Source organism: Nothoprocta perdicaria, unplaced genomic scaffold (assembly GCF_003342845.1).
Source record: "Nothoprocta perdicaria isolate Ctin4 unplaced genomic scaffold, notPer1 scaffold_243, whole genome shotgun sequence".
Lineage (NCBI taxonomy): Eukaryota > Metazoa > Chordata > Aves > Tinamiformes > Tinamidae > Nothoprocta > Nothoprocta perdicaria.
In genome coordinates this window covers 41,436-68,666 of record NW_020455470.1, presented here as the reverse complement: position 1 = coordinate 68,666, position 27,231 = coordinate 41,436, and the positions used below count along the sequence as shown (strand labels likewise).

At 48.5% G+C, this 27,231-nt stretch overlaps 1 protein-coding gene across 3 annotated transcripts; it reads left to right on the top strand.

Moving 5' to 3' along the window:
- The first annotated feature begins 751 nt into the window (after positions 1-751).
- Positions 752-19,257, top strand: TDRD5 (tudor domain containing 5). 3 transcript variants are annotated; one of them, XM_026039833.1, is made up of 16 exons: positions 752-1,017; positions 1,888-2,289; positions 3,098-3,222; positions 3,644-3,727; positions 4,067-4,123; positions 4,713-4,866; positions 5,845-5,996; positions 7,794-8,014; positions 9,382-9,594; positions 10,178-10,244; positions 11,171-11,371; positions 12,439-12,600; positions 14,349-14,564; positions 15,253-15,402; positions 17,517-17,733; positions 18,516-19,257. In XM_026039833.1, exons 1-16 carry the CDS (start codon positions 786-788, stop codon positions 18,710-18,712), a joined length of 2,850 nt encoding a protein of 949 aa, XP_025895618.1. In that variant the 5' UTR covers positions 752-785; the 3' UTR covers positions 18,713-19,257. The 3 variants fall into 3 exon arrangements, with proteins under 3 accessions (XP_025895618.1, XP_025895619.1, XP_025895620.1); XM_026039834.1 differs by having other exon boundaries at positions 17,517-17,747; XM_026039835.1 differs by lacking the exon at positions 17,517-17,733.
- The last annotated feature ends 7,974 nt before the right edge of the window (positions 19,258-27,231 follow it).

Genomic DNA, 27,231 nt, shown 5'->3' with positions numbered 1-27,231 from the left:
CTCTGCCTGGCTTTGGGGAAAAAAACACAGCCCAAAGCTCTGGGAAGGATTTTAGGAGGCACTTTCACCAAAGCTGCTGAAAAGCATTTCAAAGGAAGGTTGCTGGCCTGGAGGAACCCAAAGGGCGGCAATCGCCTGGCCGGGGGAGGACAGGTCATGGTGTTCCCCATGGGACAGCCGCATGAGCACCCACACACGGAGTAGCAGGAGGCACCAGCCTTGCTTCCTCCGTGTTTTCTCTYGGATTCCTGCTTTATTAGGACCTTAGGCAGTGGGAATCAGGGCTGGCTGGGGGAATTCACCACATGCCTGTCACGTGCTGGGGACCTGAGGGGCACAAGCCACTTTCACTGGGCTCTGGCGCAGCGCTAGACCATGCGGGGCAGAGCGYGCGATGGCTTTTAAGCAGGAGTAGGGGATTTCGGGCAGGAATAGGGGATTTCGGGCAGCAACAAAGCGCCTCGGGCAGGAGCCGGCGCACGCGGCGCCTCCCGCGGCTCATGGCGGCCGCCCCGCCCTGGCGCCCGGGGCGAGGCGGCGCGCGCGGGCGCGGCCACGAGGCGGCGCGGAGCTCTGGCGGGCTGCGCTGGGCGGCACGCGGAGCCCTTGCGGGGGTGGGCAGGTAGCACCACAGCCGCGTGGCGGTTGTGGGGCGGGAAGCGGTGGCGCCACGGTGGGTGTGGGGCAGGGGGCGCTCTGTGGGGCTGGCGGCGCCGGGGAGCAGGGCGGGAAGGCGGAGCGGCCGCGCCGCGCCCTCTCACTTGTGCTCGCCCCTCAGCGCAGACATGTCGAGGCAGGCGCGGCTCATGGACGTGCTGAAGAAGGAGGTGAGGTCGCTGCTGATGGCCGCCAAGGAGGGGCTCAGCCCGGCGCAGCTGGAGCAGGAGTACCGGGCCATGATCGGCAAGCCACTGCCCCTGGGCGAGCTGGGCTTCCTGAGCACCATGGAGCTGGTGGCCGCCATGCCCGAGGTGGTCACAGTCTGTCCCCACGGCAAAGACGCCTTTATCCTCAAAGGTGAGGGCTGGTTTTTCCGAGGAGGGCATGAGGGAGGCTCCAACATGGGGGTTTGCAGGAGGAGTTCCCAGAGATATGGGTCATGTCCCTCTGTTAGGTTTTTCTTCCTAAAGCTTTCTGTCTCACATCTTGCCTTTGGTGATTTTTTTTCTTCAACCCTCCCCCTCCCCCCCAAAAAAAAAATCTTTAGTTATTTCTCTCCATTTTGCCTTCTCGGTTTAGCTGCCATTAATGTTTCTAAAACTCATAGCACAGTAGAAGCCAAAATCAGGAATGAGGCCTCAGTCTATAAACATTTCCCTCCTTGACSCCCTGGTCTCTGTCAAAGAACCTCTCTTGGTTTCTTTGTCTCTGGGAAGGAGTGGTGGGTGCAAAGTCCTGGTTGGGGAGGATGAAATGATGTTTTCATAGAGCACTCCTGTAGGATGAGGAGTTGCCTGGAAGCATGAGAAAGACCTGGGCTGCCCTCAGGGGAGACCTTGCCAGCTGGTTCTGTTCCCTAGAGTAGCTTTTGTGCTTTATTATTATTTTTTTTTTTTCTGTAAGGGTCTTTTGAAAAGGACTCCGAGTCCGTCAGCGGCCTGGTACTATTAAGTTATAGTAAAGCTTTACATGATCTTGGCTGAGGAGGGCAGTGAGCTCTTCAGGTCTTTTCCAATGAAACCTGCTGCAGCTGGTTGCCCCTTTTGATCCTGTTTGTTTGACCACACTTCCCACTTTGATCTGTGTTTGTAATGACGGGGATGCAAACTGGATTTTGCTGGCTAAATCCGATCCAGAGCAGATGAAGAGAACGAAAAGAGTTTTAACTGTGTAGAGTTTCAGGTGATTTACTGTTTCAGTGGTTCTAAGAGTTTCTATTCTGTTCAGCTGTTGCAGATGAGACCACCAAAGACATTGCCAAGCTGATATCCAAACAAAGGACAAGTGTGAAGAGCCGGAGCGCTGCCCCAAGGGCCAGTGGTTTCCATTGCTCCAGGAATCAGCAGAGGCTCCCTCGGCGGGGCAGGGCTCCTCCTGTCCTGCCTGCAGCAGTGAAGAGCGAGCTGAAGGATCTGCTGAGTTCCTCCCCTGTTCTGCTCTCAGACTTCAATAAGGCCTTCTCCAGGCGTTTCGGTCGGGCGTTCAAGTACATGCAGTATGGGTTTTTTTCCATGCTTGAAATGCTCAGGAGTGTGTCTGATATTATCGCAATTGAACAGTCAAGAGCAGGCTCTTTGCTGACCCTGAAGAAGAGCTCAACTGAAGAGCAGCAGGAAAAGACCCTGCAGGGTGAGGAAGCCTCAAATTTCCAGGTCGACTGGAAATTCATAGTTCTTTTAAGTACTGTGTATGACCAATCAGCCCTGTCTCAGGTGGATGTTGGTACATTTTCARCTGCTGTAATAGTCCTGTTTCCCCTTAAGACCTGGCACAGAAGAGCTGTGGGATGCTGCACGATCAGCTGCATGTGCAGCCTATTGCAGGGGTGTTGTTTTGACAGCAGAGAGTGTAACTGGAAGATTTCCTCTCCCCATTTTAGAAGTAGCAGGTGGCAGAGATGTGGTTTAGCCCAGAGGGAACATGGGCTTTCTGAACACCTGTGCAGGGCTGGAATACTCGGTCATTCAAGGCAGTGGGTAACAAAACTAGAAGGGTCTCCCAAATGGCTGTTCTACCGGTTACTAAAGTCTCTTGAATGCTTCTTTTGAGGCTGAAGGTGTAGTAGGTTGTGACGAACAGTAACAACTATCACGTTCCACAAAGAAAAACAGAAGAGGCTGCAGGTATCCCCAGTGTTCCTGTGCCAGAGCAGAAAATCCAATACAGTGCCTGTCAAATTCTGACTTTTCTGGGGAAGTTTCCTTTCAGCAGCAGTCTGTCAGTTTATTTGGCATGTTCTCAGGAGCAAATTTTTGTTTTGAGTTGTGTCTCTAGTGAATGCCGGTGTATGCAATAGCTGTGAATGCTTCAAGAGATCAGGAAAAGGGCGCTGGTGCCTTAATATTTTTTTGGGGGGGGGGGATAATTTTCTTCTTAATAAGTAGCATTGCATCACTTTGCAAAAGAATATGACCCCAGGTTACTGTCTTTTCTGCAGTCCCTGCAGTTGAGATACTTCCTCCAGACCCCAGCTGTGACACAGAAAGCTTCCATGAGGCCGTTGAAGGGAAGTCAGAACCAGAGGAATCGCAAGCAGTGCATGGTGGTGATAAACTGAAACAAGTAAATGGCTGAGCGAGGGATTTGTAGCTCTTATGTTATAATCCTGGGAGAAAGACTCTTACTGCTTTTCACTTCTGTTGTGTTTTGAATGCACTACCTCTTCAAAAAGTGTTAATACTCCTTTTAGATGAGTTTGGCAGTGTTGAGATTCATGCCAGCCTGCTGTATAGCTTTGTGTGCTATCAAACCTAGGTCTTTTTCTTGTCTCTGTTCTTCAGATCTTCGTAACTTTGGGTAACTTATGTTGTTCATGCGCATTTTCTTTGTTAATGTATGCATTCGTGTTGCTTCTCTCGCAATTGATTTATCTAATTAACAGGAATTGTCATGAGTCTTGGAATTCCTTCCACGCTCATGCCTTGACGTGCTTCTGGGTTTTTTGCTTTGTTTTGTTTTTGTTTTTTTTTTTTTTCCTTTACAGTTGGAGAAAGACTTCAAGATAATGCTGTATAAAAAAGGAGCTGGAGAAACAGTAAGCTTGGCCCTCAAGGAGAAAATTCGAAGTGTAAGTATTGTTAGTTGAGCATCTTTCACACATGCTGCTCTCTACTGCTCACTGTCGTTTCCCTGAGCGTAGACATGTGTCCTTGTCTCCATGGACTTGTCTCCATTGTGTAAGCACCTTGAAAACCATCGTTTATTCTAATGCTCTTGATAGCTATTAAAGCTCTGCAGCAGAGATGGGATTGACATTGAGTGAGATGACAAATAAGCATGCATGTCCGGGTGTGATGTCCAGCTTCTACAAACATTGGTTAAGTGTATGTACAGGCTAGTGGCCGTGTGTCTGCACGTGTATCTGAGCCTGCAGCTGCCTACCAACGGTGTCTCCTTTTCTGTGTAGGTCGTAGCCAAGTATCCAGATGGTTTACTTGTTTCCAAGCTCCATCGTGAGTTTGAGGTAAGTCTTACGACTGGTGTTAATATTTCTTTTCACTAAAATTAGAGGTAGCCTTGTACCTGTGATGGTATAAAGTATGATTGAGTCAAAGCTGAGAGGTGGTACTTTCTTTTATTGCTGCTTAAGCTACTTCTGCCACAGTGCACACTTTCACATAAAATCCAATCATAAAAATCCATCCCAGTGGCCATCTAGCAAAGTGATAGTTACCCAGTGAGGTCTCTTTGTCACCGTAGTTCTTTAGACTGGGACATTCCTTGAAGAGAGGAGACAGGCATGCAGTTTTCTGATCCTGGCTGGGAGATGCTTAGAAGATGTTTTCTGAACGAGAACTGTTTGTGGGGCTTAGCGTTTTCTCCTTAACATTTCAAATATCCTCTGAAAGCTCAAGCCCAGCATTTCTTCTCTTTTGCCTCCTTAGAGACTTCCCCTACAGCTAGTGCTCCTCATAATCCAAAATCTGTTAATAGTCTGAGATATGACAACCTATTGCTCGTTGTAAATCTTAACGCTTCTCAGCGTGTAGAATACGGTTGTGGGCATTGTAAAAAATATCATTTTTGTTGGTTTTATTGTTTCCTGGCACTAGGCACACTTTAAAGAGAGTCTCTCTGTGGGGAAGCTTGGCTTTGTAGACATGTTGGAGTTTGTCTGCAGCCTTCASGACGTCCTCCATGTTGAGCGCAGGGAAGATGAGCAAGACTGGATGGTGTTTGACCTCAAATCAAGGTGCTTAACAGATGGTAAGATGGCAGTGTACATTACCATGCAAGGATGATGCTGCTTTTTGTATGAAAAATCAAGCAGAGACCTACAGGGCGCTTGGAGTTRCTCTCTCTGAAAGAGGAGCAGATGCCAAAAGACCTTGTGCACCGGTTTGAGATAAGCTGGGTAGTGCCTGAAACCTAAAGAAATATTAACCTGTTTGTTTTCTAATGAAAACCAATAACTAGATTCCTCAAGCTACATCAAAATAGTCTTGCGGATCAGTTGTAGTCAGGTCTGATTAAAGCAAGCTACTGTGGTTTATATCTTCTTAGTCATGACTACCGTGGTGTCTTGGTCTGCCTTTCTTTAGTGACCAAGATTATTTTCACAGAAATAAAATATTTGATTTTACAAATTGGAAATACTGATTTTTTTAATGAGTATTTTTGCTGTGATATCCGTTCAAACTGTGGTGTAGAGGTTTTCAGCAGTAGCTACTCCATTCTCCCACAAGATGGAAGTTTGCTTTGTGGTCATTTTCTGGAGTCTGCATATGTACAGGCATTTTTTTTGGAGCCTTTAGAGACATTCCCATTGGAGACTGACTGTTAATCAYTGTGTTGAACTGGACAAGGAGTAAATGCGCTTTACTTTTGATGTGTGAAGACAAATTGATTCTTTTTCTCTGTGCTTTGTAAGTATCTGGAAGAGTTTTAACCGTCTYCCTTACTTAGGCCATCCACTTGAAAGAAACGTGTATAAGTGTAGAATAACTTGCTGAGCACACTGTGCTCTGACACCTCCTCGAAAGCACCACCATGCTCTTGGTTAGAGGTTTGGATAGGCTTCGTTAAATCCCAGCAAGGACTCAGTGTAAACGTTTTCTCTGCTGGATTTGCCCTCGTTTGTGTTAGCTCTGCTTCTCGCACACAAACATTTCGCTGGTTTTCAAATGTAGAAGGGAACAGCTTTGGGATGAGCGTGAGCTTCGGTTTTTGACGTAGCGCTCTTAGTTCCACCAGATGAGCAGCGGCCATGTGAGGACTCCTCSTGTTGGTCGCTGCCCCCTCCTGCTGCCGACGTCTCCCGGGACTTCTCTCCCAGAAAGCCTGAGGATGCGGACCTGAAACAAAGCAACAAGTTCAGCGTGCTCACAAAGTCACCGGTGAGTCTGCAAAGCAGCAGCTAGTAATTAAACTGCAAATAAAACAGTGTTGGCTGTTGAATGTTTCCACTTAAAAATGTGTCTTGGTTTTCGAGGATTGGAGCACGTAGGTAGGAGAAAGGGAGAACTCCTGGAATCTAACTTGGCTGTTTTGTTTGCTAATGATCTTGGAAGCCTGGCATTAGGAATTACATAAACATACCTTGGAGAGATTCGTGCAGGCTGCCCAAGAAATTGTAGTTTGATGTGGTGAAATYTTCAAGAAATTCCCCTACGTTGGACAAAATGAGCATATGGGAAGGACAAAAGGGAATGCATGGTGCTGGTAACCTCAAACTCAAGTTCTTTGTTCTTATATATTACARAAAGAAAATGTTCAAAGCTCCTAGCAAGGTAAATTTCAGAAGATGTTTGTGCAACTAATATTTCTGATGAAAATAATCTGTAAATTTTGTCTTTTTTTTTTTTGTTTGTTTTTTAAAAAAGGCCCTAAAAGGAGTAAAGGTTGCTGAAGTGTACCAGTTAGGATATATAATGTAGTCATTGATCGGGTGGTTATGAGGAGAAGGGAAGGAAGAGACCCGATCCCCATGGTGTTAGAAGGTATCCAAATATCCCAGCACAAGAGGCAAACGATTAAAGCGTTGAGTGGACAACTGAGGGAAAAGGGCTGAGTCAAAAAGGTTCGAAGGGCTCAAAGAGACTTGGAAGTAATCCATGGGGAGAAAAAAAAAGTTGCTGTTTCACAGGCAAGAATTTCCTCGGTTTCTTTGGAACTCGAAACACAAACTTCGTTTTTAGTTCAGTGTTACTCAAAATCTTTAACGCATACACACACACAAAAAAATCCTCACGGGCTTTAGCCTTTGCTTAGGCTTTGAGAAGGAGAGACCTTGGAAAATTGCTTGAAAGAGCCGCCACTGTGAGGAGCCTCATTTGCAGCTGAAGTTTAGTGGTATGTGTGCTGGAAGGCAAGTTTTGCATACTTTCTCTAATGTATAATGCAGTGGTAACGTGTAGTGTGTTCGCTCTGAGCAAAAATGCAATCATTTTGACTTCTGATCTTTGGAAGAGTGCTGTTCATCGGCACGAAAGAAAGCTCTTGAGGCAGGGAAGGTAGCTAATGTACTGCCAAGGTTCTCCTCTACGCTAGTTTAAGTGAACTAACCTTTTCAACATAAAACAGTTAAAGAACAGTACAAAAATGTGTAAGCTGTGCTAGCTTGCTTGCATGGGCAGCTTTGTGCAGAGTGAGATCAGAATTTGTAGATTTTATTTGCTTGTTGTCCTAGAAAATATCTCTAATGATAGCCATTTGCTGAGTGTGAAAACAAGATGCTTTTGTTGCTTTTGAATAATTTTCAAATAGTGTTTTGCAGTTTCAATCATATGCACTTTCATGGTCACAGATCTTATAAATAGCATCTTTTGAGTAAAATGCAACAGAAATAGAATTTTTTTTAACAATAGCAATTCAACTCAAAACATATTGTGTCTAAATTTGAAGCATGGCTTTGATTCCTTCTCCTTTTATGCAGGAGTATGAGCAAGATGTTTTTATTCCACCACCCTTTTCCTGGAGGGAGGGAAGAGGGAAGAAAGAGCGAGAGAAATGAGTACTCCTATCACAGGGAAGGTTTTAGTATAAACTTGCACATTTTGCTAGAGTTCTGAGATACTCAGTACCTCACAAGACCTTGGAAAGGGAGAACTAATGCTTTTACCTTAACAGACTGTTCATGTGTGCTCGGCACCTGGCAAAACATCCGAGTGCCACTTTTCTCTTACCCTTTGTAGCCTGGAGCTCTGGAGTGTTCCCTGCTAGCCATGGAGGTGCCAATGCCAGAAATCCCCCTGGATGCTGTTCAAAGCGAGAGCCTCTGCCGCTTGCCACGGCTGGAGAGAAGCTGTTTGGTGGGAGTCTTTGTGGAGTTCATCGTCTCTCCTAGCCAGTTCTACATCCAGGTCTGCAGCAAGGAGACGTCCGATAAGCTGCAGGATCTGATGATTGAGATGAGGTGCGAACACGCTGTATGGGTTCGGTGCTGCCGCCTGTCCTGTGTGCCCGTGCTGAGGGGATGGGACACGCAGCCAGGAGTTGGGGTCACTGCTCGACTTTGCAGAGATGTGTGGAATGTCCTCCTGCATATGTGCAGAATGCTTTCTTACTCCATTTAACTAGCAAAGTGTTCCTTTGTCGTGCCTGGATTTGGCAGCACAACCCTGTCAGTGACTGTGGCAAGTGCATCATACATTTGGGATTTGGTTCTCAGAATCACAGGAGGACTGAGGGTTCAAGGGATCCCTAGAGCACATCCAGAGCATGGGGCACTCAGTCGCATCTGGGTAGGTTTGGAAGATCTCCAGAAAAGGAGACTCCACAGCCTCCTTGGGCAGTCTGTTCCAGGGCTCTGGCACCCTCACAGCAAGAAGTTCTTTCCCACATGAAACACAGGGAGTTCCATTTCCCACTTGGACCCATTATCCCTTATCCTATCACTGCCCACCACTGAAAAGAGTTTGGTCCTYTCCTCCCTACACTCTTCCCTCAGGTACTTATACATATTGATCAGATCCCCTCTCAGTCTTCTCCAGGCTAAACAGTGAAGCCTCACTCACTTGGTCTTTCCTTTCCTTAAGAKAGATGCTCCAGTCCCTTACACCACAGCAGTGCTGCAGTTCCTCCCGAATTCTGTGCTAAAGCAGATGCTTGACTCTCATAGGGTGYACTAAGTGTAGTTACAGATTCTGCAGAGACACTGAGGATGATAATTCATTTTAAGATGAGTTAACAAACTCATTCTTCACATTTTTTTTCAGCAGAAGTTCAGAATGAAATGGCAGAGACTGAAAGCTCATCTGATGCTGAGCTCTCGACTTGAATGACTATTTTAACTTCTTCTCTTAATTCCCTTACCATTGAATCCCAAGAGGAACATTCAAGTGTTAAAGTTTAGACTTGCATTTATTTTACTTTGTYGTTTCAGTGTATATTCACTGCAACACAGATGTAAAACATCCTTTAAAACAGCTCAGTTGCTGGCATACGTGGTAGCAGACAGGGCTCAGTCGTGACTAGCTAGTGGTGGAAAATGTGTTGATGAAAGCCAAATGAATAATGTGTTGTAGTATGTGTGGTTTGTGTGTGGTGTAAGAACAATACAGATAGACTATAGGTCTCTCCTGTATGCTTCCCTGCGTGGTGTTTCTGAACACTTGTRTTGACTGTGGGAGCTTTTCTGAGTTCTGCTTTAGGCTGAATGCCTGAAAATGCATGTAATGGGTGCTTTAAGAAATCCGGGAATTTTTTGGAGCCCCTGCATGTTCCTTGATGCTCTTTTCCTGCATCCTGCCAAACACGGGCTTTCCCTGTGGTGTTTTGCAGACGCTGTTACTCAAATAAAATGGTTTCTGATCGTTACATCATGCCCGAGTCCTCAGTGCAGCCCGGGCAACTTTGCTGTGTCATGATCTCCGAGGACAAGTGGTGGTACCGMGTTATCGTCCACCGTGTGCTCAGTGAGCACAACGTGGAGGTTTTCTACGCGGATTTTGGAAACCTGGGCCTTGTTCCAAGGTCTCGCCTGAGATTCCTCAAGTAAGTGTTGCAGGAAACATGGGGGTGACCTTGGGGCAATCTTTCGGCATTTCTGCCTTTATTTCTTAGCTTTGCCTCTCGTTACTTGTAGTCATTTTGAGGCACATGTCTAATCCTTCCTCGTGGGTTTTGTGACCCAGTGTAAACATCCTTGTGAATGAGTGTCAGTCTAAGCATTTGTATCAACATTCTCCTTTGTGACACAGGGTTTTTTGCTCTCTTTTGCCTCTTCATGCATAGCCATTGGCATTTGGTGGTTCAACAGTCATTTCTCTCAGACTATAACTTGGTAATCATAAGAGATTATGCTTTGGGTAAAGGAAAGCATAGGGGACTGGTTACTGCTGTTTTCTTCTACTATGCCTTTTGTATGTGTGGATACCTGCTCTGCTGTTTCATATCTCTGCATATGAAATCTCTTCCAAAGCAGTTTATCAGTTTTATTCATAAGTGCAAAATCCCCCAAAGAACAGAGGTAATTGTTGGATTTTAAAAGCCAGGAGAGGAGAAAGTTCAGCTATTCCAGCAGTTTTTACTGGGTGGTTTGCAGTGCTGATGATGATGCCTTTGTTTTTCCTTTTAGGTGGTGCTACTTGAAGCTCCCTGCTCAGGTGATCCCATGTTCCTTGGCATGGGTAAAACCCATAGAGGTTCGTGTTCAGGTTTGTTGTTGTTTACTGGCCTGTGTGCAACTGCCAAGTGGTATTTGACTTTGTCTTGATACTGGCAAGCATTGACATCAATGTAGGTGCCGCTCATGTTCATAGCAGAATCCCCCCCATATGTAGCAGAATGTGGCTGGACATGTCTGTCTCTTAACAAGTAATCAGCTTTCCACAGTGCATCTTCATTAGGTGCAGAGTATTCTTGCTTACATGGTTTTAGAAACAGATGGCTATCATTAAAGAAATGAGAAAACTTCTTTCTTTCCCAGTAGCTCTCCGTGGTCCCTCTGTAGCTTTGGTAGTTTCAGCACAGGTTCCTCTGGTTTTAATGTTTCTTCCCATGACCTTGCTTCACGTGAGTTGCTTTAGATTTASTTTGGTGCAGTCAGTGCAGCCAAAGAGTTACAGAGCGTGGCCTGTGCTGGGAAATCCTTGGTTCAAAAAGCCTGAGAACASAGATTTGAAAAGCAAGCACACTTGCTGCCTGAATTTTACAAGTGGTACTTGAAGTGCATTTTCACTGCACTTGTTTCCCATTTTTAGGAGGTTAGCGATTCCCATTTTCCTTTGTCCTCGGACTTAGCGGCTTCTTTAAAAGCTTGTGAGACTTTCCAAGTCACATAATTCCGTGATTCCACAAACTGTGACTTTTGTTAAAAATCCCAGTATTTTAGAGAGCAAATGCCATTGTGCTATGTTTGGAAATAGGTAATTAAAGGGAATGTCCAGTGGTAAGGTGCATTGCAGACTTTTGGGTAGCCTAATTTATGGGAGACTTCTCTGACTCTTCAGTTACTGCCCTAAGCCTGACTTAGCCTAATTGTYTGTTTGACCAGTACATGTAGAGGAAGGTCTAGGGCAACTGATGCTGGCTCATTCATAGTAACTTCTCACCCTTGTTTCTCTTGGAGGGCACGTGGACTGATGCAGCAACCCTCCAATTCCGGAGACTGTGTGGCTCAAAGCTGCTTGTGGGCATTGTGGATGAATATGTGGATGACGTTTTGCATCTCTTCTTGTGTGACACATCCTCCGAGTGGGATATCTACTTCCACAAYGTCTTGAAGAGTGAAGGACATGCAGAGATCTGCAGAGAAAACATCCCTTCCCAGGTCAGGAGGCAGTGAAAGGGTGACTTGGATATCTGTACGAGGCCAGTCTTTTCTTTGAAGCAAGTAGCTCTGAACTGAATGAACAAAACCTMTAACTGAGCACCTTGTGTCTGCATCCCATAATGTCGTAGCTAATTAGAATTAGAAAACTCAATTTTAAGTTGATGAGTTTGTAGATTCATCTGGAMTCTTTATGTTGTTTATAGATAATGCAGAATTGTAGAATAGCCACAGATGTTCTGAGCATCAGACCAAACTGAAATGTTAAGAGATGTGTTAGATTCTTTCCCACCTGTTGCTAGTTTCAGCTAGTTTTGCCTGTTGTAATTTGAGGCTCATGATTCATCCGAACACCTCAGTTGCTAAGACTCTGGTTAAGTAGTCAAGTCATAGAGGCAGGGGCACGTGGATGGGGGACAGAATAGTCAAATAACCTCCTCCTCGCTAATCACGGAAAGCTGTTTACACCATTAACAAACTGAAATATATCTTGGTTAAAATTGTACTTGGCCAAGGAACTAKGCAGTGCAGGACTGCCTGGCCACAGCAGATGGTATTTTGTACTGAGGTTGTRAACCAGTACAGGGGACAGTAATGACTTGGGTCCATCTATGACATTATTTGGATGTCTCAGCTCAGTTGCAGTAAGAATGGTAGGGATAATGACAACCATTAGAAAGATRCTGTCGTGATTTTATAACTCGTCGGAAAGGCAGGCTTTACAGTCCAGAGTGCTTGTCTTCATTTGAATCAGCCTTCTGCAGAATGAATGAGTGTTTTAGCAGGATTATATCCKCTGATTGCATGGGAATATCCAGTTTTGTAGGGAGGGGGACATTGCTGAATARTTTTGCAGTTGGAGGGAAGCAAGTTGATTTTTGCAAGAAGATAATTTCTGTGAGAATTTGGAGCTTCCCTGAAGGTGGTGTGCTGCTGCTTAAAATGTTCAGAAAATTGCTGATTTTTTTTTTTGTCCTTTTGTAGCTGTTTCAAAATATTTTGACTGTGCTATTCTGTGATCTTTTTCTTTTTTTTTTTCCTTGTTTATTTCTTTTATCCATTACTAGGGATTCCGGGAGCTGAATCCATTGGCCTTGTATGCCCAGCCCAGTGCAAAGCAGGAGAGTGCTGGAGTGGGAGAGCCTGAGCCTCCCTTGCAGCTGGAATCTCTAGGTGCAAACAGTGCAACAGCCAGTTCAAGGCTTGACAAGGGTGACCTGTGTGACCAGGTGGGCATTTGGCTGTGCTGTAGCTATAAATCAGCACCAAGTTTGGTGTCATACATTATTTTAGTTCCCTGCAGTTGAGAGTGGATTTTTCAATTATTATTATTTTTAACAAGGACAAGCAGGACTGCAATATAAAAGTGATTACAAGAGGAACATGGACACGTCTCCAGATGCTTGACYTCAGATCACTTTACCCTGTCAGCTCACTGAATTCCTCTGGCCTCAATCTGTCAGAGTATCTTGGCAGTTCTCATGCACCTTCACTTCTTAGAGAGAATGGACTCTCTGAAGAACTCACCGCAGTGCCTGATTCTTGAGATCAGCCTGACCTAACACACTTCCCTTTTGCCCCTCCTGTAGTGGGAAGGTGGTGTGTCTTCCCTACACTCACATTTAGCAAAGGCTGCGTAGTAATTGGGGGTGTCATTCAGGTGTCGGTAAAGAACAGAGCTTTGGGTGTTTTTTGCATTACGGGTCTTGCTGGTGAGCACAGTTAAGCTGGGTGTAAAACATAGGTCTTAAGTCCAACCTAATGTGCTGCCATTAGGAACGCCAGGAATAATTCTTTACTGATGTGTTCTCTGCTTTCCTTTACTACTTATATTGCAGCATTTTCATGACACTTCTTAACACAGAGGCCCAAGCACCTTTCAGGAAGGTGTCAGTGGTTGAAGTGTTGAGCAGCGTGCCTCTTGAAGGAGTGTTTTCCCTCATGTTTTTTCAGAATACAAATCTGAAATTAGCACAAAAGTTAGTGGGATGTTAGTAATTCTTCAAGAGCTTATTTTGCTTAGGTTTTGTTTTAGCAATCTAAATATCTGTACTAGAGAAACTACATAAGCTGTTTGTCGAGGGTATTAATGGCCCTGTCCTGCTGAAGATTAACATATCATCTGAACTGAAAGTCTTGAATCAACTTCTTAATTTTTTTACTGGGAAGAAATTGATGTAATTCTTCACTTAAGTGTGTGATTAAGACTTTGCAAATCTTGATTTAATTCTTGGCCCTCTGATAGGTGATTCAGGTGACCTTAGAGGGGTCATTTCATTTTTGTAAGCCTTGTTACTCAGCTATARAGAGAAATGGACTAGTTTATAGTCCATAGAAGTTTATGTCTTAAACTATTTTTTTGCAGAAATGGACTTTTCACTTTAATATGTGTATTTGTTGCCTCAAAAAATGAGATGCCCATCCTCCTGGAATCTGTGGATCTAATAATCGAAGTGGAATGTGATTCAATGCTTTCAAGTGTCTGAAATTACATTTCAGTACTTAGACTTGTTGCAGCTAATTGTTTTTCTGGTTCCARTGAGTATTTAAGGGATGTTCATTGATTAATTTGCCATTAAAAATATACCAGAATAGCATAAATACTAGTAAATGAAAGTGAGAACCAGGGGATAATAAAATCTAAGAAATGAAGTTTATTTTATTTGCAAAAACAAGCGACCTTCAAGAGATGTCTGAGTCRACTGTTGTATATCTTAAGCTGAAACTTCTTACCTGGAGACAACATTGCRGTGGTTCTGAGCATGGCTCTGCACTGCTTTGTCTTTGTGACTAACTCTAACGAACTGGCAGAGCCACCTTTGTGGAACAGAGAAGAGGAAACTCTTATTTAAAGCATGGAAGTMCAGGTGTGGTAGGTAGAGTTCTAGTCTAGTCGGTCCTTCAGTTAAATGGCTCTGAATTTATGCCTTACTCTAGAGATTTACTAAGTTTCCTTTTTCTTGGGCAAACTTCCTAGGATGAGGCAAGCTGGTCTCCAGGGATGCCATACCTAGAGCCAGTCTACATGGCCTCAGATTTCTGGGACAAGAAGAAACTCCCTCTGCAAACTGTTGAGGAGGACACTCGTGTCAGTGGCGGCACCGTAGCTTTGGATGCGGTGGCGTTTCCCATCCAGTCTGTCAGTGATGAAGGAAAAAGTGAGAAACAGCAAATCCAAGAGCCACTACAACAGGTTAGGTTCGAGTAATGCCCTTGGAGAAATTATTTTGGAGTTTTAAACATCCTTTGGTTGYGCTTCTCTTGACTCTGTACTTTGATTTAACAGAAAGATCTGGGGAGTCTGATTCCAAAATGGTTTAAACTGAAAGGTGTCTAATGTGACACTTGTTGTTGCTGAGCTAGCATGTCCTGGTAACTGTTCTTAAGCAGCAGGGAAACTCTTTGTGTTGCCAAATTTAATTTCCCTCATCGGGATTAACAACTTGTTACCGTTTTGTCCAGTCTCCTCTTGCCCTCTCCAACTATAGGATGACTGAGCATTCTGCTAGATTGGAGCCCTTCCACGTGGTGAAGTTTTTTTCAGAAGGCTGCAATAACCGTAAAATTTAACGTTTGGAAAATGAAATTTTATTCAGTAGATATAAGTTTTTTCCTGTGGAGGTAAGAGAAGTTAGTGACAGCTAGTTTCTTGTTTAGATTATATTTTTTTTATTCCTTCTCCAGATTGCCAAAGCTTCTTCAGAAAGACACGTTACAGTGTCTCTCAGGGTAGAGGGAATTCCTTCCTCCCTCCCTCCGGATAGTTAATGCCAGGCGAGATCTCACTGCTCTGTATTCTGTGTAGTAGATTGGCCGCAGTGCCTTCCACTTTCGTCTGCCCACACCAGCCGAGTCTCTTCTTGTTTTTTGCCTCTCCTTAGGCATGGCTCTTTTCAGCTGAGAAAGAGATATGGGATGATATGTGGCCGCCTCTGAGTCAGSTAGATGTCCCAAAAACAATGAATGAAGAACCTGAATTTGCAAAGGAGCATACCAATGAAAGCACCCCAGAGCTTACGACAGTGGTTAAGGTAAGGGCATTTTTTCTTGGCTAATGCTGTTGAGAGACCTCTGATTGTTTTACTGTATCTCAGAAGGGGAGATGAAATAACCACTGGCGACTAACGTGAACTCAGAGCTCCTTGCTGAGGTTTTTGGTGCTGTTGATAGCATGCTGGTGCATGTTCCATCCGCGCTGCTCTCTTACGCTCTGAGTACACCACAAGGTATTGCAGAAACAAGAGGGATCGATTCAACACTTTCTAGATCAAATCTGACCCTCACCACCTTTTTCTCCATGCAGTGGACTGGAGGCAGCTTCTTACAACGTGGCAGTGTGATACTGCTGGGGCTAGGGCAGGGAGTCATAGAGCAACATGCAGAGCTGGTTTACAAAGCTGTGGGTGCTTAGAGCTCCTCACATGTCCATACCTTGTGTTAGCACAGACAAAGCACATCCTGAATGATGAGTGGAAAGCTGACTTTCAAATAGGCTAGGGCAGACCTAGAAAAAAACGGTGGGTCTAGGACATGTTGCCTGGAGGAGGTGGAGAGGAAGCAGGCTAGGAAGAGTGACCTGAACGAAGAGGAATTAAGTGACGACCAGTGTGAGGATCAAGGAAGAGGAGATGAAGGCAGGTGGGTAGCTTGCCAGAGGTGTCTCAAACATTCTGCTGCAAGCATTAAACCTTGTGGCTTTAGAAGYGCAGGAATTCCTAACTAGATGAGTCCTGAGCCTGTTGTCCTTGCCGGGGTCTTTGCTATAGTCTCTAGAAGTGACAAACCTTTCTATTGAGGAAAGCTATGTAGTAAATGAGGGAAGTGGAGGGATCCTGCCTTTGGGCACTGGGCTCCAGCCAGCTAGCTCTTGGGACAGGAGGTTTTCCTTTCTCTGATACCTGCTCATCTCTTGGCCTGAGTGGATCTTTGWAGCAGCTGAATCTACAAACAGTGTCACAGGATGGTGTTAGTGTCCCCGAGTGCATTAGGATGAAGAGCAGATATTGCCTGACATGTTTGCTGCCCTTCACAGTACTGTCTAGGGTATCCCGTCTCATTTGTTCCTTCTCTAAACTGAACAGTCTCGGTCTTTTTGAATTACTTCCATCCCAGCTTTTTCCAATACTCATAGAGGTTTTCTCTGTCCCCCTTGCTTCCTGTCTGTTCCTATTTTGCCCTGAAGGGGCAGGAGTGAAATTGTCCCCACAGGTAGGACAGCATGGGTGGCAAGAGAGGAGACTTTTTATCTGTCAACTCTGTTTGCTCTTGTCCTGACAATCTTTTTTTCTTCTGCTGCATGTTAGGCAGAGTTTTTCTGTAGGCTGGTGGTGTCAAGGTGAGTAGCTAGTGAGTTGGACTCTAATACCTCATTCATTCAGATCATTCTGTCTTGGTGTTTTGTTAGCASCCAACATCTGCCCAGCCATCCAGCTCTCATACCTGTTTCAAGAGCTCCTCGTGGTCCTAGTGCTGTGCCCAGGTTAAATTACTTAAATTGACTTCTGAAAACAAACAAAAAAATGTTCTGGACTAGCTAGTGCTCTGAACAACACTCTCGCCTCTCAGCAGTGAGAGGGGGGCGTCCAGATGGTAATTTCCCCTCTCCTGAAGATGGGAGGTTTCCCTCTCCCTAGGAAAAGCCTAGAGAGCTGCCAAAGAGTTTTTGATCAGCTGTGGTTATACCAAGAGAATTGTGAGTTGGTGTTGGTTGGCCCATTGTCATCTCCTCCATGCTGAATTAATAAGTACATATATTGGCTACAGTCAGTGTTTGTGGCCGAGACACAGGTGCTCATCTCTGAAACTTAAATTTAATTTGTTTTCTTAACCAAAAGCATGGAGGGACTTCCTCAGACCTGCAGAAACTCCCTCCATCACTGCCATCACTCGCTCTGCGTGGGGCTGAGAGAGCAGCCAGCTGCTAGTGCTTTGCTAAGAGAGGGCGTCTTGTCAGCTTTTCAGCTTGCTCTGCAGTAAGAGCCGCCCTTTGGCGAGCTTGTGAGTAACTAATATTTTTAAAAATATATAGTTGCTGACATTCCAGTCCTGCTTGGCCTCTGAAGGATAACAAAGATCAGAGCAGCTAATGAACTGAGTATGCACTAATCGCACATCTCCTGAGGTTTTTTTATATATACATTTGCAGACACCACATTCTCTTGGAGAGTCCTCCAAGTCTGCTGTCTTATCCAAGTCACTGGAAGACTTTTACATCTCCCTCATCTACTCCAGCCAGCCAGCAGAAACAAGCCGAGAAGACCCTGATCAGACAGAAAGCTGTTCTAACAAGGCCCGACTTTTTGAAGCTGTACCTGCCTCTGTTCTGCTTCTGGCAACACCATTTGTCTTGGACCAGTGTAACAGTACGAATAGATTTGTTAGTAGAGTTGAGCACCGAGGAAAGCTGGGCAGTCTACTGTTGTGTTAGGGGCCTGGGCAGTCACTTTGCTAGAACAGATGGAAAAGTGGGGATTTCTCTGGGGTGGGGATGCAGCAAAATGAATTTCTAAATATCTAATGGGGACAATGAATAAGGAAGGGGTGGGGTTTTTTTTCCTCTCTGATTTTTTTGCAGTCTTTTCCAGACTTTCTGGTATTTTCATGCAGGTGTCTGCCTCTCTCTCTCTGTTAGTGTACGTTCCCTTCATTCTGGGAATCTCTGAGCAGGAAAAGTTTTTTTTCTTTGTTTCTTTGTCTCTTTGTGTTTTTGTTTTGTTTTGTTTGCTAACCTCATAAGACCACCTTAGGGAGTCTTGGCCTTTCCGTCTTCTAAATCATGAATGAATTTACAAGACATTGGGAAAATTGCCCAGTTTACAAGCTGTATTAAGTGACTTGTCCAAAAGCAGTGTCTGTTAGTGCCTTGGARCAGAGTGGTCTCCTGCCTCTGAAATGGAGGCTCACTCCTCGGGATGCAGTGACCTGTGTCACACTTGCTTTCCCTTTTTTGAGGAAATGGAAGTGAGCACTAGAGGGGGAGCGAGAGATGCTCCTGGATTGCACTGTGCCAGCATTGGCCTGTAGGTTAGCCCTTGTTCCACAGCTTGGAAAGGCCCAGGCAAATACGATTTATTTATTTGATCTAAATTAGCACTATTGGAGCAGCCCTTTAGATCCCGTCTTCCTTGTTTTCTTCCTCATGCAGATAAAACAAAGGACGAGGACCTCCCTGAGACAGATGCAGTTGCCCTTGGCAGTGCCAGTAGGCCGGCTGACCAGGAGGCCCATCAGAAGCTCTATGTTCCTCCTACCTCACCCTCTGCAACGCTGGGAGCTGCTGCACGGTTGGCTGCTTCCAGTGGCCTCTTCCAGTGGTTCCCAAGCCTGAGAAAGGAGATGTGAAGAGAGCAAAGAAGTTGAGAAGTTGTGCCTGAAGCAGCTGCCGAAGGGCACAGAGCCCTCGCTGCTCTGTCGCTTCTTTGGTCTGGAAGCATTTCATCCCTGGATCTTGGGATCTGGCATCTTCCCTGATATGCCCTGTATCTGTGTTAAATGTAACGTTCACTTTTAGGAAAATAGGCTATGTTCCTGTTGTATTGAAGTTGTACTGATTTATTCCTCTTTAATGTTTTGAAAGAACATCTGAGTGCTGTACTATGTTGCACCCTCTGAGGTGCAGAGAGGGAAAGCTGAACCCTCTTAAGTGCAGCTTTGACTGTGACTAGGGGTACAGGCACGTGGTCAGAACTTCTTTTTCAGTTATATCCCAGCTTAGGCTGCCACCTTTCTGAATGCTGCTAAGCTGGAAAAAAAAAAGAAAAAGAATTATCTACCCCAAGAAAAAGACACTTTAATTTGTTGATGATTTAGGATGCAGCACATATGAAGCCCCAGGAATCCTCTCTTACATATTCTGAAGCTTGGTGTGTTGCCCATGTTCTGCTCTGACTGCTTTCAGACGTGCATATGAAGCAAAGACCTTCCCAGGGCTTTCAATAACTTCAGCAGAGGGCAATAGTAATATAACTTGTATCCTGCAGGAGTGGTATTTTGCATGTAATTCACAGGCATGGAGGGAGATGCTGAGTCTTCGTGGCCTCCGAAAGTTACACGTATTGTGGTTTTGGTGCCAAGACTGCTCTCAGCACAGGACTGTGTTTTATGCTGCAAGGTGGTTAGTTGTACTTGTTCCAAGCATGGCCTCAGTGCTGGTGTTGKACCAGGAGAGTATTTGCTGAAGGCCACCGAAAGCGAAATTAGTTTTATGACCCTTTTTGAGTGATCAAGGGTCAGGAATTATCCTTTTRGGAAGCAGCTGGAGCAGCAGGAGGGGGGTGTTGCAGAGATGCTGTGTGATAGACCTGTTGATGGTGCTTTACATGCACTAGGGAAGCTGGTTGAACAGATGACCTGAACTTAACTAGAAATGCTGTCCTTAAAGAGGATATTCATTTTCATGCATGGTACAGTAGCATTSTTTATGCAGTTCTCTCTTGGTATTGGGTTTATTAATGCAGAATAAAGCTGTGAAAATGTATGTGGGCTGGTTTTGAATGCTGCTACGGAGGTCGCTTGCTTGGTGCCTACACTGTGTTCCTCTGYGCTTCTGGGTGAGCAAGGGCCAACCCACAAGCATGCCTCAAGCGTGATGCTGCTTCACTGTGAACCATCCAGAAAAGCTCCAAACAGGGTTTAATATCCACATGAGAATTGATAGTGGTCCAGCATAAAAATCTTAAAAGCTCGGGGTGGGAGGTGCAGGAGTTTAGGAGGAAGGACCAGCATAGGAGAGCATGGCCAGGGCCCAGGGAGTTCCACAAGTGTGTTTGAATGTCACTGTGGACCATTGCATGGGTGCAGTGGGTAGGAAAGAGGCATTTTGTGTCCTTCTGGCTTCTGAAATCACGGGAAGGGGCTCCTTGTTCTCCCAAGTGAGAGGGGCTGTGCTGGGTGGTTTCCGTGTGGCCCAAACCAGCGGCTCTGCTGGGCTGCGGTGTGGGAGCACTGCTCCGAGTGCTGCGCCTCTGGCCACCTGCTCTCCAGCTCCTTGCGGAGGAGGGACCTGTTGAGTCTTTTCCTCTTTGGAAAACCTGCTTTCCTGGCTGTTTCTGTCCATAAGGGGAGAATGGCACCTGGTAAAGTAGGATGGGAATGATGAGCTGAGCAAATCGGCCTGAGAGATGGTGGCTTTTGCTGCTACCACGAGGAGAGGAGGAGGGCAGTATCCTGGGGTAAGTGTCCTCATGCTGGAGTTCTCTTGAGCTAGCAGGACACAGGACCTAAACAAGCTCCAGTAGAAACCCTTGACTTGTGCCACTTGGCATGGTGATGCCTCGTCCTGGCCTCAGTGCTGGGGTGGGGKGTCACCTAGCCAGGCTAGTGAGGGCGGACATGAGGCGGCAGCAAAGTTTGGCTCTTTCTCTAGCAGGTATCTGGATGCCCCTGATTCTTTCTGTTCATTGTGAGGTTCATGGCCCTGTTCCCTCATGATGTGTCCTGGCTCCGTGGCAGCAGTCAGCACAGACCTGGTCTTGGGGGCCTGGCTGACCAAGACTTTGCTGTTGCGGGTGCCCACGACCTCCTCGTGTCCTCACCGCTGCACTAACCCCAACAATTGATGACAACTGCCACTGTGCTGGAGCTGGAGAGCTGAGCGGGGGGAGAGGGCGAGGGGGGCAGCAGTGGGAGCGGCCCCACGTGTCCTCCCTGCTCCGTGGTGGGAGGGCTGATGTCAGCAGCGCCAGGCGGTGCTTGGGAGAAGCCCAAGCTGGGAATGTGCTGCTCCAGCACCTTTTCTGCCGGCTGGCGGAAATGGTAAATTAGCAGCGGGGGACAGATGGCCACAAGCTGGTGCTGCCGGGGATGGGGAGGCCGAGGGCTGYCGCGCGTGCCAGCCATGCGTGCAGCATCAGTGAAGGCCTGCGACGGGTGGCTTGGGTGCTGCYGAGGGGCCCCACGCTACAAGGCAGTGTCTGAGGTCAGCTCTCCTCGTGTCTCTGCCCCTTGCCCCCTTCTGTCAGGGTCTCGGGGGCTTCCAGCTCCATGTGGGACCCAGGGCTCTTTTTCTGGAGAACTAATAGACCGAAAGCGCAGCTGTCCGTGTGGGTCTGTGTGGGTCTCGGAGGCGAGGGGTGTCACGGGAGAGATGCAGCCCTGAGGCAGCTGCCGGCCCTTTTCAGAATATTTCAGAATATTTCAGAATATTTAAGGTTGGAAGGGACCTCTAGAGATCATCTAGTCCAACCTTCCTGCTCAAGCAGGCACACCTAGAGCATGTGGCACAGGGTGGCATCCAGGCGGGTTTTGAAGACCTCCAGAGTAGGAGACTCCACAACCTCCCTGGGCAGCCTGTTCCACTGCTCTGTCACCCTMACAGTAAAGAAGTTGCTCCTCACCTGGAGACGGAGCTTCTTATGCTTCAGTTTGTGGCCATTACCCCTCGTCCTATCGCTGGCCACCAGTGAGAACAGCCTGTCCCCTTCCTCCCTGCATTCTCCCTTCCTGAACTTATACATATTAATCAGATCCCCTCTGAGCCGTCTCTTCTCCAGAGAAAACAGGCCCAGCTCACTCAGCCTCTCTTCATACGAGAGATGTTCCATTCCCTTAATCATCCTGGTTGCTCTTCTCTGGACCCTCTCCAGAAGCTCCACGTCCCTCCTATACTGGGGTGCCCAGAACTGAACACAGTACTCCAGGTACGGCCTCACCAGAGCTGAGTAGAGGGGCAGAATCMCCTCCCTTGACCTGCTGGCAACACTCCTCCTGATGCAGGCCAGGATGCCATTGGCCTTCTTGGCCACGAGGGCACACTGCTCACTCATGGTTAACTTGGTGTCAACCAGGACTCCCAGATCCCTCTCCGGGGAGGTGCTTTCCAGCAGGTCCACCCCTAATCTGTACTGATGCCTGGACCCTGCGCTTGTCCTTATTGAACCTCATGAGGTTCCTCTCTGCCCAACTCTCCAGCCTGTCCAGGTCCCTCTGGATGGCAGCCCAGCCCTCCGGAGTGTCGGCCAYTCCACCCAGCTTGGTGTCATCYGCAAACTTGCTCAGGGTGCACTCCGTGCCCTCGTCCAGGTCATTGATAAACAAGTTGAACATCACTGGGCCCAGTACTGACCCTTGGGGGACACCACTGGCCACAGGCCTCCAACTGGACTCGGCCCCATTTATSACCACCCTCTGAGCTCTGCCATCCAGCCAGCCCTCGATCCACCGCACCGTGCACTCGTCTAGYCCACTCTCCCGGAGCTTCCGTATGAGGATGTTATGGGAGACAGTGTCAAAAGCCTTGCTGAAGTCAAGGTAGACAACATCCACGGCTCTCCCCTTGCCACTGGCTGCCCCTGCTCGCCACCTTCTCCTTTGCTCTGGCCCCACCGGACTTCTCCGCTGCTCCTAATGGGGCAGGCAATGCTTTTCCAGGGAGTTCTGGCTGTTTGCGTGTTGTCTACCAGCAGCGACTAGTTTTCACCACATCCTTTCAAGCGTGTCGCCAAACTCTACCTCCTCGTGTAGTTTTCTTCCTTGGTCTGTCCTATGCCCAGGATTTAGGAGGTGAGCATGCCATTCCATGGTGGATTTTCTCCTCCTCCTGACACAGCTCAGATCACACTTCTCATGCCCAGCAGCTCCGTGTTTGTACATCCCTTGCTCGAGGCGGTGCAAAAAGAGGAAAATGCCTCAGGGAGCAAAGGGAGCAGAGCGCAACGCTACCTGTGCCTGTGGCACCGAGCCTGCGTCCTGGCTTTGGCTCTGGGTGCCSTGGGGAGAGGGGGTGGTGGGGCTGCAAAGGGGCAATTTGGCATGCCACCTGCCTGCCATAGCACTTGTATTGGGTTTGGTAAGGATTCTTTGAGGTTTTTTTAGACCAAAATCAAGCATTTTGGAAGTCAAAGCCTTTATCTTTGTGTGTTGCAAACACTTGCGTTTCAGATGGAAATTGAATCCTTTCCTCTTTTGGGAGGGGGTAAAACGGCGTTCAAGCCTGACTGGGATTGCTGCATGTGACCTGCAAGTAACTGCTTTTCTTTCCTCTGACCTGAAAGGATTTCTTCTTCTTTCCATTTGACAAGGGGGAGGGAAAAAAAAAAAGAGGAGAAAGCACATTGTTAGTGCAGGTCACTGCAAACAGGGTCTTGAGCTGCAGCTATCATTTTAGCTCAAGCACTCTGCTTAAAAAATAAAAATATCGACTCTTCTCACGGCTCCCAAGCACATGCACCAGTCTCTGGAGTGGGCTTTGTTTTTTTAAAAAAAATAATTATTTTTTTTTCAGTAGAAAGCCCTGGTTTTCCCTGCCTGCACTTAGCTGGGAGCTCCGAGCTGCTGGGGCAGGAATGCAGCTGAGTGCCTGCGGCAGCTGCTGCACGGAGAGCATGATGTGCTCAGGACCTCGACCTGTCCTGGCAGACTCCCTGTGGACCTGGCCACCTTGCCCCTGCACTGGGGTTCACCTTGGAGAGGGGCTGGAGGCTTTGGGCAGGATGGAGAGCGGTGGGTGTGATGGGTGCCTGTGTGGGGCTGAGCTGCTAGCTGCAATGCGGAGACTGCTGCTTCCTCCTGCTTCTCCCTTTTTCTCCCATCTTGGTCTCCCCAGTCCTCTCCTGTAGCTGCTCCCAGAGCCCTGGGATGGGATAAGGGTGGTATCTGGGAGCACGAAGGCACAGGAGACCCTGGGAGCAGGGCAGGGGCTGCAGCACGTTGCAKGCAGGCGCGTCTCGATGCAGGGGCGAGTTACTGGCAAGGCCTCTCGCTTGCGGCGTTTGACTGTGTGTGTCTCCCCTCGCAGCCCTCCCCGCAGCCGGGACGGCTCTTTTCTGCTTCAGCTCTTTATGGGCTGGAGCTGATTGCAGAGGGGTTGCGATCTCACTTGTGCTTTTAATCCYGCGGCTGTCAAGCTCCATTAGGAGACCGAGCATCATCTGGCTACCTCTGGGGCTGGGCTCCCCCTCGCCCGGCCTGAAATGAGGACAAGCCGGGGCTCCGGCAGCGCAGGCACGGGCCGCAGCACCACCAGTGCTTAAAGAGACATTGTGGCCACAGCCCGAGTACCTCTGGATGCCCAGGGCAGCATCTCCCCCTTTGCCCGCTCCGTCCCTGGCAGCAGCTCGCGCCGTCTGACCGCAGCTCCCTCGGGGCATGTTTCCTAGCCCCGCTAAGTGAATGGAGCTGCCATGCCTGCAGCAGCGTGTGGGGCTCTGCCAAGGCCACTGGGGCTTGGCAGGCGGCAGTCGTGCACTCTGGAGCGGATCGATGGCATGCTCGAGGGGGCGTGACTCCCTCCTGCCTGCTGTAACCCGGCTCCTCTTGTCTCCTGTCAGTGGGAAGGATGCAGGATGGTTGCTCCAGCAGAGGCACGTGGACTGGTGCCCTCCCAAGCCATCCAGCTTCATCATCTTGCGTGCACCAGGACCACGATGCTCCCTCATGGAGCAGGCTGAGCCTGGCCCCTGGGCTCTGCCAGGGCTCTGCCAGCTGCCCTGGACTCTGCTGAAAATGAAAACCGGGGACAGAGCGGGACAAAGTAAGAGCCGCTGGCAATGCCGCTTCACCTCCGCGCAGCCCCGGCGGCTTGGGAGCGCAGAGCCACCWGCCTACGCAGGAGGAAACGTGTTGATGTTTAAAGCTCAAGTGCACTGGCGCAAGGTGCAGCAGCGCGAGGGCATCTGCGGGCACAGTCCCCAGGGTGCGTGTACGTGCCGGCCTCTCTGCTATTTTGCAGCTTTTGTTTTAAAACTCTTTGGCAAACTCGTCCTCGGCAGTGGGAAGCAGCAGCTGGGCCTGTCGGCGGCCTGGGCGCTGAGCAGCCATTTAGCGGCGCGCCAGGCACTTAGGTGCTGCAGCGGGCGGCAGCCACTTATCTCTCGCCTCTCTTTCATAATTCATCTCATCCTCCCACTAAACTCGCAAAGCTGTTTGCATCCAAACAGGCGTTTGCTCCCTCCCCACTGTTGGAGCTGGCGGAGGAAGCGGAATGTCCGATGTCCCACAGCTCTGGTTGAGCCTGACCTTGTGGCCGGGACCTGGGGAGGAGTTGGTGACAGGCGGCCTCGGCCAGTGCAAGGTGATGGAGGGTGAGATGGGTGTTATTTCCTCCCGAATTGCAGGCTGGGCTCGGCCGGGAAGAAAGGATCACGGTTGTCGCTTCCTTGAAAGTGGGGAAGCCAAGGCATGGGCAGCTTGCGACCTCTGGCTTAATCTCGTGGTTTGAGGTGTCCAAAGCCTCCTTGCAGCAGGAGAGTGGCCCAATGCATTTTGCAGGGTGACACGCACGTCTCCCTGTGCATTGAGCCTTGCTGGGCCTGCGTGGTTGGGCCAGGCACGTTGAGCCTCRCTGGGCCTGTGTGGTTGGGCTGAGCTCCCAGCAGTGCCTGAGTGCCACAGCCCTCTGTCTGTGCAGGGCAGAACGGGGGCAAACGGTGCTTGAAGGAGACGCGGGGGCAGCTCTGCATCCCGCTGCCCCCGCCGGACATGCAGCTGGCGCGTTCTCCAGCTCCTCCCGATGCCAGCCCTGCCCCTGTGTTGAGGCCGGGGGCACTGGGAGGCCGCTGAGGGGCTGCACGGTTTTTTTTGGTGGTGGAGGGGAGTTGTTCCCTCCCTCGCAAACTTGGTCAAAAATTAAATAATAATAATACATTTTAAAAGCAAACTTGGGAGCGGTGGTGCCAGGGGGGCGCGGGGCGGACACGCCTCGCCTTGCCCGACTCCGCTTTCCTCCGGGGCTCGTTATTAATAGCGGTATCACCCTCCTCCTCCTCCTCCTCCTCCTCGCGGTCCTCCCCTTCCTCCCCGCGCCCGCCGCGGCGCCGCTGCCGGACTCGCCTTGGCTGCCTGCGACAGCCTCGCTCCAGCCCGGCCCGCTTGCGCTCGGCTCGGCTCTCCTCGGCTCTGCTCAGTGCTGCGCGGTCCTGCCGGGCCGCCGGACCCAGGTACGGAGCGGCGGGCTGGGGACTGTGGGGGGCTGCGGGAGGCAGCAGGGTCCAGTTCCTTCTCTTTCTTTAGTCCCACTTCTTTTTTTTTTCTTTTCTATTTTTCTTTTTTCATTCTTTTTTTTTTCTCTTTTCTTTCCTTCCCTCTTTTCTTTTCTTTTTTTTTTTAATTTTTTTTCCCTCTTCATTCTTATGTTGTACTTTCCAACTTGCTGTGTTTCATTCTAAGCCCCCGTTAACTCTGGATGCTTGTAAGGCTGAGACTTGCACTCTGCACCCCCCGTCCTGCGCTTGCCGCTGTTCTCGGCCCACCCAAGTTTCCCGGTGTGCCGGGCTCTGCTTCCCACCTCCTYACCAGGAGCGTGGAGCTGCAAGGGCCCCGCGGGGCCCTGCACCCCAACCTCTGTGCCAGAGTCATGGCTGTCCTTGCTGAAGCCAAGGAAATCAAATCCTCGTGTTCATTCACAAGGATCTCTGTTTTATCTCTGGCTGTGCTGCGGTAATTAAAGGAGACCTCTGCTCAAGTTATCTGCCTGGCCTTGGTTTCTCTTAAGGTTATCCTGGAGGATTTTATTCCCTGAAAAAGGACATGTTAGAACATTTAGTGTTTTCAGCCAGGATAGTCTTTTTTTGCACGTATGTGGGTACTATTGATTGCTTTTACAGCAAAGAGGTTTTCCARTGTGCCGTGGAATATTCCACCCCACCAGAGAGAGCTGTATCATGGGATGCTTCGTGTGCCCCGGCTGCCTGACTCCTGCACGGTGCCAGTCGGGGTATCGGGCCCATTTGGGCTGCTGGTCACCCCTTGCCGTGGTGCTGGCAGGGGGTGTCAGGCCGGACTGCGCTTCCCAGGGAGCAGGAGAAACCTCTGCCACTGGGAAGGGCTCTCACCTGTTGAAGAGCCACGAGCGGGTGGCAGATGTCGGCTCCCGCTGGCTACGGGCGGCAGCGGAGCAGGTGGCTGCAGCAGCGCTTGCCCTGCTC